The 12,742-nt window shown below is 41.9% G+C and overlaps 1 protein-coding gene across 1 annotated transcript in view; it reads right to left on the bottom strand.

Annotated features, from left to right (window-relative positions):
• TMC1 (transmembrane channel like 1) overlaps positions 1–12,742 on the bottom strand; it is a 126,920-nt gene that overhangs the window by 53,041 nt on the left and 61,137 nt on the right. The window contains exons 2-3 of the mRNA XM_063128759.1: positions 8,133–8,183; positions 4,912–5,197 (exon numbers count right to left, since the gene is read on the bottom strand). Of these exons, the coding sequence (XP_062984829.1) occupies positions 4,912–5,197; positions 8,133–8,183 (337 nt within the window). The remainder of the gene's footprint in view (positions 1–4,911; positions 5,198–8,132; positions 8,184–12,742) is intronic.

Genomic DNA, 12,742 nt, shown 5'->3' with positions numbered 1-12,742 from the left:
TTCTGAGAGGTACTCCCTAGAGCTAGCTGAACTTGCATTTGGCTTTCAAGACTTTAAACCAGGATGCTGAACTGCTTTTGGCCCAAGGGCATAATTCAATTTCAGAGATGTTCTCATGGGCATCATCCCAGTGGTGGGCAGAACCAAAAATGCCAGGATATGGTAGCTTAAAGCTGTTAATGCCAGTAACTAGGCCTTAGGTGAAGCATTTCATCCCCTTAGAATGGGGAAAGTGCACAAAAGCCTGGACACCACCAAAATCAGTGGTTGGGGGAAAGGGGTGGGGAGGGGAACCATCCACTCCCCCTGAGGACCAAAATGGGACCCCAGGCAGGATGGATTTGGCCCGTGGGCCTGAGGATCTACAAGCCTGCTTTAAGATATGCCCAGAAGCTACCAGACATCCAATGGGGTTCATATAGTATTATGTTATGTTATGTTATCTTAGCATCCTCTCCCTATCAAGAAGGAACAAGAAAGCTGTTCTATTCTAATCCTTCTGAAGCTCCATTTCAGAATGAGTAAAAACCCTGACCACAAGAGATTCATTTGCTGCAACATGAATACACAGGAACAAAGGAGTCCCATTCATATCATTCAAAGGTGGGAGTGGCTTAGCTCTCTCTAACAGTGGCAGCAGGAGGTGAATGTGATGGTCATTTATTTATTTATTTATTTATTACATTTTTATACCGCCCAATAGCCGAAGCTCTCTGGGCGGTTCGCAAAAATTAAAACCATGAAGAGCATAAAAGACACATACAGCCACCATCCCCCCTACCCCCCGAACATACCAGGCATTCCGCTCTTTTGGTCATTCTGGGCACTGGGTGTGTTCTCAGAATGCCCCGGAATGATGCAATGTCTGGGGCATTCTGGGAAAAGGAAATGATGGTCACCAGTTCATTCTGCCACTGCAGGCAACAGCGAAAATATGGTTAAAGGAAAGGAGTAGAAAACGGGGATGGATATCCATAATGAAACAAATGTAATCTTAAGGAATCGAGAACAGGGCAAAATGCTTCAATTAAATAACAAACAGAATCTAAGGGTCCACATAGACTTGAGTAAGATTTACTCCAAGAAATCATTGAGGAACCGAATGGTCTTCACACTATGCCTAAAGCTGGCCTGTTGGATTTCCCCAGAGGGGGAGTTCCGCAGTTTTAATGCCACCACTGAAAAGACCTGTGCTTGGTATCTGCCAATTAACTAATGATAGGCCAGAGAGCAGAGTCTCCAAAACCAATCTCATAGCTCTAACGAGTTCATAAGGCTGTGAATGGTCGTTCAGAAGACCCAGTTCCCAGCCCAAGACATTTTGCTTCCTAAAGTGAAGGACAAGACGGCACCCCTTCCATTCCATATACAAAAGTCAACTAGACTGGCACTTGAGCCTTTCTTCAATCTTGGCAATGGGTCAGCATCCTTCACCACACCTGAAGGCAGCAGGCAAGCTTAGCAGGTGCAAGGCAGGCCATATGGCCCACAGCTCTCTCCTGCAACACCTTGCTGTGACCTCCCAGCATCTGCTGCCTGAGGTAACCACCTCATTCAGTCTATGTTAGGGTGCCAGCACTTAAAACTGAGCATGGAAACAGATTGATAAAACAGTATGGTTGATGTAGGATTGGTATAATATGAGCTGACCACCTTCTTCTTAGCAGCATCCTGGTGGCTCTATTCTGGACCACTCGTAATTTCTGAATAGTTTTTAAAGGCAGCCACATGTAAAGAGTACTGCAGTAGTCCAGCTGAGATGTCATCCATACATGGGTGACTGAAGCTAGGCTTGCCCCCCCCCCCACCTCCAGATTGGGTTGTAATTGGAGAACCAGTCAAAGCTGGTAAAAGGCATTCCAGGCCACAATAGAATAGTACCACTATTCTTTAAAATGGAAAAGTAGTCTTTATTGAAACAGGTCTACACAGATTCACAAAAGAGTTTCATCAACTTTGCTGGAGCAATCTCTGAATCACTGCTGTAGTGCTGATCAATGCCTGGATCTTTCTCTATTCTCTGTTTGGGCTGTCCTTAAAAATGCACATTTCTATTCTATATAAAGCTGTCTGTTCCATAATCCATTTCTAAGCTTTTCTTCTCATCCTTTTAACTGTATTATCATTTTAGGCTTCAAGGTGTCATTTTCAGACATACTTTCTGGAGGGAGAGAAAAACTGGTGATGAAAGTTTTTCAGCATCCCACAGATCTTATCTTAGCGATAATATTTTGGTTGTCTAAAAAACCAGGTCAGGGAAAGCCTACAATCTCATTAGCTACCTCACTAATTCTAAGGAGGCCATGTTTCTAGAAGCAACTCAACAGTACTTTGATACCTTTAATAAAAATAATAATAATCTTCAGATAAAATCAAAAGTTATGTTTGGGGATGCTAGAGGTTCTTCATTTAACGAGAGTTCTCACTCTCCTTTTTTAAATCTCAGGCCTTCACAACCCCAGAGAACATAATTCATGACATTTAGATCCATCTTTTACACTTCCATTAGAGCTAGGATAGCCAAGTCTCCTACTTTACACAGGACAGTCCTCTATTTAAAGGGTTGTCGGAAGACATTTGTCTAGCTGAAGGTGTCCTCTGTTTGAAGGGCTGCCCAGTCCAAGTCTTTCTGAAGGTCTGGTGAAGCATTGCCTCTTTTTTGGCCATACTAATTAGAGCTGAGTCTTCTTGCAGGACCAAACTAGACATGGGGCAGTATCCAATGGGGCTCTGTGCCCCCCACCGCTTCTGTGACACCCCCGCTAATTTTGTTCTGCAAGCAGCTCCTCCGGATGATTCTGTTGCATGGGTGGGACCCACTACTTGTGCAACGGAGATTTAACGCTTCTTAGAGGAAGCCCTAAAATGAGCAGAAGCACTCATTTCTGGATCGGTACAGGGGAGCTCCACTGATCCGTCCTATTCCAGAAATGCATGCTTTGGCTCATTTCTGCTCATTTCCAGTTGCTCCCAGACATGCTAAATCTCTGTCATGCAAGTGTTGAGCACTGCAGTGGAATCAACAGGAGCACAGCACTCTACTGGAGACCCCCTTGATGTTAAAGGTGTCATTGCATAAACTGTGCAAGGTATGGGTGTGTGTGTGTTTAAAGCAAACTGCATCAGCTGGGGGACAAGCTCATAATGGCCACGTTCAGAAGTCACTTTAAGCTATGATGGGTTAATAAGCTACTCACAGTAGCTTATTTTTAAAATAAGCTACCAACGTTCCCCAAATGATCAGACAAATAAGCTACCCACTATAGCTTATTAAACTACAGTGCATAATTTGAGCCCCCTGTCCTGCTGCATTTGCCAAGCGACTCTGTAGGCGACCAAATAACCCACTGTAGTTGCCACACAACACAATAACCCATGATGGGTTAAATAACCCACTCTGCAGACCATTGATGATCAGAGTGGGTAATTTTGGCTTAATAAGCCATCATGGGTTAAAAAAATTCCCAACAAGGTGACATAAAAACCCATGAAGGGTTAAATAAGCCATTGTGGCTTATTTCACCCATTGTAGTTTGTTGTGGCATCTGAACCTAGTTAATGAATGGAATCAGAGTAGGCATGGAGGGGCAATTTATTTAACCTTTTCCTCCCCTGCTATGGTGCTGAGGAAAATCCCTCCTCTGAAGCCATTTTTCCCATTGGTATCAAAGATACCTTTAATGTCAAGTGTAATTTGAACCTGAAATGCCACAGCATTGAGGTGTGACTTTCTATGGAGATTTTGGTGCAACTCTCAATTGGGAGCCTAAAAGCAGTCTCCAGTCCACTCACCTCTTGATCATTAACAAGTTAAATAGCATCATTCCTGAAATACAAGACATCTAACCCAAGTGGGGAATTCTGTAGCCAAGTAACTTGTGTGTCTGATTAGCCTGCTGTCCAGGAGATAACTGTGGACATGAACAACTTCAAGGCTCCAGCTCTGCTTTCTAATCATACTTTAGATTTAAAATGGACAGTGAAGAGGACACCTTCGAATAGAGGACTGTCTTCTTTAAAGGAGGACACATGAACACCCTGCCATTCATGCATCTTCTAAACGCCAAATACCTTGACCTAAATGGGACTATAGAGCTCTCTTGGAAATAGTCCATTTTTATGAGTGAAGAAATTTTGTAGAACTGGTCTTCAGAGCTCAAGGAGTCATAGAGCTTTTCTACACAAGACTGTTAATTGGCTGCATCTACTTCAGTTTTGTCACAGAACTGAGATCTGATCACAACATGAGGAGTGTTTCCTTTCCTGCTTTTCCACTACCTCTAGGTGGCACTATGGTATAAAGGAATAGCACAAAAACAGAACAGGAAATTGCTCTTCCTTTCACTTTCACAATGAAATGCCATATTTTCCCTGCTCCAAAGAAAATCTCAGTAAAAGTGTTGGTTAGACACAGAAGCAAAACTGGAAGGTCATGACACTGTCTAAAGCAGTGGTTTTCAACTGGTCTAGACCCAAAACCCACCTCGGCCTCCCAACCTGAAACATGGGACCCACTTTCACAATTTTCTCCATGCACAACATGACAGCAATAGCTTTGCCACGACCCATCTGGACTGATCTTGCAACCCACTATTGGGTCACAACCAACCGGATGAAGACCACTGGTCTAGAGAACCTGTAAACTACCATGATTAGGAAATGACAAGCGCACAATAAATGTCTTATGCTTTTTTATATTGAATTTTGTATTTGTGCTTTTAACCTGTTGGTTGTCTTACTATGGTTTTAATTGTTGTGAACCGCCAGAGAGCTTCGGCTATTGGGTGGTATAGAAATGTAATAAATAAATAAATAAATAAATACTAATTTCAGCTAGCACATTAGCAGAGCTTATAACAAAAAGAAGCAATCATTGCCTTTCAAGAGATCTAAAGAATCTGAGTGCATTACCTTGATCCTTTTCTCTTTTTCTTCCCCTTTCTCCTGCTTCGTCTGGACCCAGAATCATCATCATCTTCTTCACTGGACCCATCCCTGCTCCTCTGATTTACTCTGTTCTTCCTGTTTTTGCAGGCTTCTCCATCAGATCCACTGCCTTCATTTTCATCTTCATTCATCCGACGTCTCTTGTACCTTCGCCTACGTTCTGCAGCAGTCACTTCTTCTTCATCCTCATCCCCTTCCTGTGCTCTATTCTTTCTATTTGATGTTCCTTTCTTCTGCTGAGATTCTTCCTCTTCATAATCAGAAAAGAGAACAAGAATCTGTTCACTCTGGATAAAGGCAACCTTTTCTCCTGCCCCCATGCAACCCACCCAGCCCACACAAAATTATTGTTTGTTTTCATCATTTCAAGGTAAACATGATGAATTAATCTCTGACCAGGACAAAAGAGGATCCAGCCAGTCATGGTGCAATGGCCAAATTTTTGACCATGGAAGTAAGAAATGTAGGCCCCAACTCAGGGCCAGCCCTACCATTAGGCAGAGGGAGGCAATCACCTCAGGTGGCTGATATTGGGGGGCAGCAGTAGCAGCCTCCTGATCTTCCCAGCTGTTCACTTCTGATGGAGAACAGAGGTGTCTAGGACACATAACCTGTCCTGGAGCCCCTAAACTATCCTCAGGTGTGGTGGAGGACATTATCCCATCACAAGGGTTAAGTAAGTTTCAACTGTCACTCCAGCCAACTCCTGTACATGAGATAGGGAGGAGGACACTATATTGTCATAATGTCTTGGCTGGTCCTGCCTTGATCCCTACTTAGCTATGAACCATAACAAGTGACCTTGCATAAGCAACAGCCTAACATGCTTCACAAGGCTATTATGAGGCTAATATTCCACTTTGTGCTCCAGGAGAAAGGATCCTATACAAAAGTAGCAACAACAAAAATAAGGTTTTAATAAGGTTTGTCTCAGGGCCTTGCTAGACGATGGGTTAGCCTGGTGCGAGCCCCGGCTCCGCCCCTGTGCATCCAGATGACGCACAGGGAATCCCGGGCTCAGGCAAGGGTAAACCTCCCTTGGCCCGGGATAACAGGCACCGCTTGCGGCCTGGTATTTCGTGCAGTCTCGGGCTGAGCCCGAGACCGCGGGTGTGTAGACCGGTCCGCCGCTTTCCCCAGCTATCGCAATTACTCGCGAGTAGCCAGGAAAAGCAGCAGATGGGGTGCAGTGCTCTGCAGGAGCACTGGGCCCATCGGGGCAGGGGGAGAGATCGGGGGGAGATCGCAGGGGGGAAGCGGAGATTGCGGGGGGAATTGGGGAACCCTTTTTATTAAAAAAACCCCACCTTACCTTGGTCGTTGTGCGCTCCTGTGTACCCGGCCCTTTAAACAGTAAAACAAAATGGCGGACGTGATGGGGCTTTCCTGCAGCCCATCGCGTCTGACATGTGGATAGGAGCGACAGCCTGCACTACTTGTAGCGCGGGCTGGCCGCTCCACATGCTCAGATTTTCAGGTAGATCTAGCAAAGCTCTAAGTCAGCTAATTGTTGGAGGTGTTTCTTTTAAGCATGTGTTTTGTCAATGTCCATTACTTAGTCCTTTTGGGGAGGAGGTTGTTATATGGATAAATTTTGTATTGGAACACTTCTTAACTTTTGCTGATGTGCATGCTCTTTTAAATTATCTATCTGCTTCCTGGAAATTAAGACATGTCCAGAGCAAATGGATTCTCTGTGCCTTTTTGACAGCTAAAAGGCTGATATTTTATTTATTTAATTAAAATATTTAAATCCCGCCCTATATCACTAAGATCTCAGGGCGGCGTACAGATAAAAACATACAGTATAAAACAATAAATATACACAGTTAAAAACAAAATAAACCATAATCCAAGTTAAAACAATATATAATTTAAAAGCAATAGATGCAGTTAAAAAAATGTGCCAGCGAGTTTAACCATCAAAGGCTTTGTTAAAAAGCCAATTTTTTACTTGGTGTCAAAATGCAATCAGTGTTGGTGCCAATCGGGCCTCCAAGGGGATATTGTAATATTGGAAGGATAAACACTCACCTCCTCTAATGCAATGGATTTAAGGCCTTACAACACTTTCATCATTTGAACGGGTGTCATACAGGCACCACCTGAGAATGGATACGTATTTGAATATATGGCCTGCTTTTGTTGAAGTTTATGTATAGTTCTCAGAAATCTGTATTTTCATATATAATTGTGTACATTTCATATACATGCATTGAAATCTACATATTCTATGTGCCCACATTTTTCCTTTCTTTTTTTCCCCTTTTCTTTTGTATTTTATTTTAAAAATAATAAAAATAAAAGGTGGTAGTTTTCTGGGATACAGTCTTGGGGGTCAGGTACTGTGTACTATGTACACATTGCCTACCTTGTTTTAGAGCATGTCACTTTTATGTGACATTAGAGACTAGTACAATTACCTACATGCCAAGTCTTTTATAATAGCATTGGAATGTCCCAGGTCAATGTTTTCCTCTAGAGTATGGTGACATAATTTCAGCACAATGTTCAATTGTATCAAAGAGGGACCGCTGAGTTGGGAAATCCAAAGCAGAGCATTATCATAACTTTGGCCTCCATCCAAGGAACAGTAAGCACAGCAGAAAGCTGCACATTTGCCTAAGATGTGGTCAATATTCTCAAAGGTAAAAGGTAATATCACCTATTAAGTGACAGAAGAAAGCACCTGGGCTGATTATTGGGCTTCGACCCATTCACTACCACCACCACTATAGGGATCAGAACTATCAGATTTAAAAACAGAAAAAGATACCTGTTGGATCAGACCAAGGGCTGTATTTAATGTTAATCCTACTTAAAGTAGACCCATTGATATGAATGGGGTTTAAGATAAACAAACATTGGATCCAACTCCAAAGGTCTATCTAGTCCAGTATTCTGTTCTCACAGATGCCTACAGGAAACCCACAAGCAGGACATTCCTTTAACACAGTATTTCAAAGCACTAAATTGAAATAATTGATTGCTCCAGTATTTGTTAAGTACCACACCAAAATGAGATGACAGAATCTTTTATGTATGAAGGCCTCTCTGTTCTTTTGCAACATGAATAATTGTGTACGAGGAACTGACCTGTTATCCCTCCTACCTCGTTTTTATGTCTTTAAGAAGGCTTACAGAACTGAACCTGTTCACCCTAGAGTTACTTTGAGGATCCTTACCTTCTTCACTTTCAGCAGCGCTACTTTCTTCATTGTCAACTTCAATGTCCACTGTGGAGGAAACACAAACATTCGGTATGCCATGCCATTAGGGTAGCCACTGACATATTGCCCAAAAAGCGGACAAAAGAGGGAGAGATTTGCATAAAATTTGCATGTGCTAACTTTAGATGTGTAGGTGCAAATTTGGAAATAATGACTATAAATTAAATAGAAAGATAATGCAGATCACCATAGTTGGGAAGGCTGTGATCAGTCTGCTATCCATGGGTTAACTGATGGGCCTTAAGGGCCATCCTTGCCCTATATCCTGGTGGTTCTTCATCTTCTTCTTTTTAAAAATGTTATTATAAATTATACATACAATAAGAGCAATACAATACCTGCTATATAAACAAGAAGAGAATGTTTCTGTAAGAGAATACATACTACAATCGATAAGACATCACTTCTCCGGTTTACTAGATTAAGGTATATACATTTTCACATTCATATTTTATACATTCTATGTTTCATATGCAGAGTCAAAAGAAGGAGGAGGAGGAGGAGGAGGAGGAGGAGGAGGAGGAGGAGGAGGAGGAGGAGGAGAAGAAAGAAAGAAAGAAAGAAAGAAAGAAAGAAAGAAAGAAAGAACGAACAGCTGGAAATTGTCATCCACTAGGATGTTACTAGAGTTTTATTGGAGAAGCTCATTGCAATCAAATCAGGGTCTTGACATCCAATGGCAGATCTTTAAGTGAGAATCCACAAAAGCCAGGATGAGGGTCAGTTATCATTAAAAGAAAAGAAAAATAACCAGAATGGAAAACCGAGCAGTTTTTGGACTGCCTTCTCTTAAAGGAGCATATTCGGTTAACTTGATAATTTCTGCTACCTTCCAGACTTTTTACAACCATTCTTTTAGTGTGGGGATAACATCAGTCCTCCAGTTTCTGGCAACCCAAATTCTAGAAGCAATCAAGAGATTCTGAATCATCTCTCTATATATGGGGTCTATCTGCTCCTCTACATAGCCAAGCAAGACTGTTAGAGGATCACAGGATATGTAAACATGTGTAATTGTAGATATTGTACATACAATTCCCCTCAGAAATAGTTACTTGAAGGGAACTCCCACCAAACAGGTATAAAAGAGTGGCAAAGAGCACCTTTTATCAGCTTAGGCTGATATACCAACTACGCCCTTATCTGGACAGAGATAGCCTAGCTACAGTTATCCATGCTCTGATAACCTCTCGTTTGGATTACTGCAATGCGTTTACGTGGGGCTGCCTTTGAAAACGGTCTGGAAACTTCAGCTGGTACAAAACAGGGCAGCCCATTTACTAACAGGGACTGGCCGGCGAGATCACATCACGCCAGTCCTTTTACAACTTCATTGGCTGCCAGTCCAGGTCCGGGCCTAATTCAGAGTGCTGGTACTAACATACAAAGCCCTAAACGGCTTGGGGCCAGGTTATTTGAAGGAACGCCTCCTCTCATATGTACCTGCCCAGACATTAAGATCATCCACAGGGGTCCTTCTCCGTGAGCCCCTGCCAAAGGAAGTGAGGCAGGTGGCTACTAGGAGGAGGGCTTTCTCTGCTGTGGCACCCCAGCTGTGGAACGAGCTCCCCAGAGAGGTCCGCCTGGTGCCTATACTGTATTCTTTTCGTTGCCAGCTGAAGACCTTTTGATTTTCTCAGTATTTTAACACCTAAATTTAAACTTTGCTGTTTTAATTCTGTATTTTAATGCTATATCAATTTCTGCTGTGTGGTTTTATCCTGGTTGTGCTTTTTATATTGTATTTTGTAATTGAGTTTTTAGATTGTTGGATGTTTTATTATGCTCTTAATGGTTTTAATTTTTGTGAACCGCCCAGAGAGCTTCGTCCATTGGGCGGTATAAAAATATAATAAATAAATAAATAAATAAATAAATAAATAAATTAGTGTTATCATTTCCACATCACCAACACTGGCCTTCACAGTTCCTGTAAATATGACTCAGTCAATGTGGGATCAGATAGTATTGATATAGCATTTTATAATTATTCTTTTTCAGGTTGATACAGGAGGAGCATGCTGGGCCTTGTAAGAATATTTTCCTCCACATCTGTGGTGTAATTGTACAACCTATTGCTCTTTCCCATCTGATTGTGGCTCTATTACCCTGCGACACAGGTCACCTGGACTGTGACCAGGTGGCCTGTGTGGCTGCTCAGTTTGCTGTCCATGTGCTAAGGGATGATGAGTAAGTTGAAGGTCCTCCTTGCTCTCCCTCCTGATGGTTCTTCATTTTCAGTCCAGACTTGGAATGGACAGCCCTTCAAATAGAGTGGGGGGGCAACCTCTATTGGTTTGAGGCCCAATGTCTTCCCAGGGAACCCACTGTGGGGTACATCCCTGCCCCCCCCCCACTGCCATGCTGCTAAAATTCAGCAGTGTGAAAGCAAAAAAGGGTCAAATTTTCTTTAAAATAATGAGAACCAGCACATTTTTGTTGCCATGCTACTGAATTTCAGCAGCAAAACACTGCTTGTTTTCTTAAATTGTGCCCCCCGCCACCATCCAATAGCTGTTTTTAAGTATACATTTTTTTAAAAAAAAAAAAAAGTCAAGAGAGCCAATCACAGATCTACCGAGTCACATCAACTTTGGCACTCAGATTGTTCTCATTACAGAATGACAGATTCATCATTTTCTGGTGGACCTTTTGAGACCCTCCCATATTCCTTCAGTAAGGTCAGATGTACACCAAACACGATATAACACTTTGAAAGCAGTTTGAAAATGGTATATGGAGTGTGTCCTGGGCCCCAACAGTTGTCAAAACCATTCTAAACTATTATAAAGCAGTAGTGTAGATGCTGCCTTGCTCTCTATTTTCACTCATCATTTGGAAGAAATTTGCTCTAAACTCTTTTTTTTAAAAAAGAAAAAAGATGACGTACATGTTAATTGACAAACCTCTAATGGAACCAATACTGCTTTGATAAAGTAAGAGGTTAAAGAACCGTAAAATAGGTAGTGCCATGAAAAGAACAGCAACACCGGATCTTATTTCCTCACTGTGCAAGAGGTTACTCAGCTGCTTTTCAAAAAGTCATGTATGCAAGAAGCAAGAATGCTTTCCACAAAACCAAAAACATGTTCTGTCATTTCCACCGACATCTGCATAATCTTTCCCCTCCCCTAAGGATTATGCAAAAAATGTTATTTAATATCAAGAGTGGAATGCGAAAATGACTGCTCTTTTGTTTGTTCTGGATATATGCTTTCCTTTGGAGGCAGTAACTGGATCCACATTATACAAAGATCATTACAATTGCTCCTGAGCTCTTGCAGTGATGAAGACAAATACTTCTGAAAAGATGCTTTGCATGCTAGATTAGGGCATCATCTTTTATTTGCAAGCAATGCCTTTGATGATCTTCTTTCAGCCAAAGAGAAAATGCCCATGGAAGAATTCTAAAGATATGGGATTGGCGGCAAACTGGATCTGGAGAGGGCAAGAAATAAGTGAACAGCTGGAGGTTTATGATATAGATGGGAAAGTGCATTAAAGCAGAAAGTATATATTCTGCGGAAATCAACATGCTTATAGCTAAACCAAATAAAACCAAGGCACTGTGTGTAACTGGGGCTTAAACACATCATCAGTGTAATTGACTGAATTTAATTAAGCACAGTGGGGCACAATGACTAGCAAGCTAAACAGACTCCAATGGTCAAGATCTTTAAAAAGCAGCATGATTATCCACCTGGTGACCAAATGGGGAGGGAATCCAATTTCTTCCAAGTAATAGAAAGCCAGTGTGTTTGTCTAACCAGCCAACACTTAAATAGCAAAAGAAAGAAAGAACACAGCTAGCAGCAAACAGAATGAAGCTAGCAGCAAACAGAAGTGGATATTGCTCTGGCAAAACAAAAGGCTGAAGAAGAACAGTGGATTAACCCAGAATCATAAAGCCAGAGTGTACAATGTCAAGAACATAAGCTCTAGGCAAACCTAATATTTTCACTTTTCTTTCAAGACATTTGTGATGGTGTCTAACAGATTAGGAACAATTTACAGCCATAGGGGTAGTATGCGTTGGGTACTACCCCTGGCTTGAACTAACATTGGATAGTACCCGTTGAGTAGGGTGACCATATGAAAAGGAAGACAGGGCTCCGGTATCTTTAACAGTTGTATTGAAAAGGGAATTTCAGCAGGTGTCATTTGCATATATGGGGAATCTGGTGGAATTCCCTCTTCATCACAACACTTAAAGCTGCAGGTGCCCTGCCCTCTTTTAAAACTGGTCACTCTGGTATAGCTCCTGCAGCTTTAACTGTTGTGATGAAGAGGGAATTTCAACAGGTTCTCCATATATCCAAATGACACCTGCTGAAATTCCCTCTTCTATGCAACTGTTAAAGATAAAGGAGCCCTGTCCTCCTTTTCGTATGGTCACCCTACTGTTGAATAAAATAAAACTGCTCTCTCCCGTTAGGAGGACATTTATGCTTGTTCTCCTGGAGTTATTTGCAATTGCAAACGTTAATGAAATTGTCCATGAAACACAGTGTTTCATGGACAACTTCATTACTTCTTGTTAGTAATTAAAAAGTTTATTGTTTCTA

The sequence above is a fragment of the Elgaria multicarinata genome, chromosome 6, assembly GCF_023053635.1.
Source record: "Elgaria multicarinata webbii isolate HBS135686 ecotype San Diego chromosome 6, rElgMul1.1.pri, whole genome shotgun sequence".
NCBI classification, from domain to species: domain Eukaryota; kingdom Metazoa; phylum Chordata; class Lepidosauria; order Squamata; family Anguidae; genus Elgaria; species Elgaria multicarinata.
This window is presented reverse-complemented; position numbering and strand designations above follow the sequence as displayed.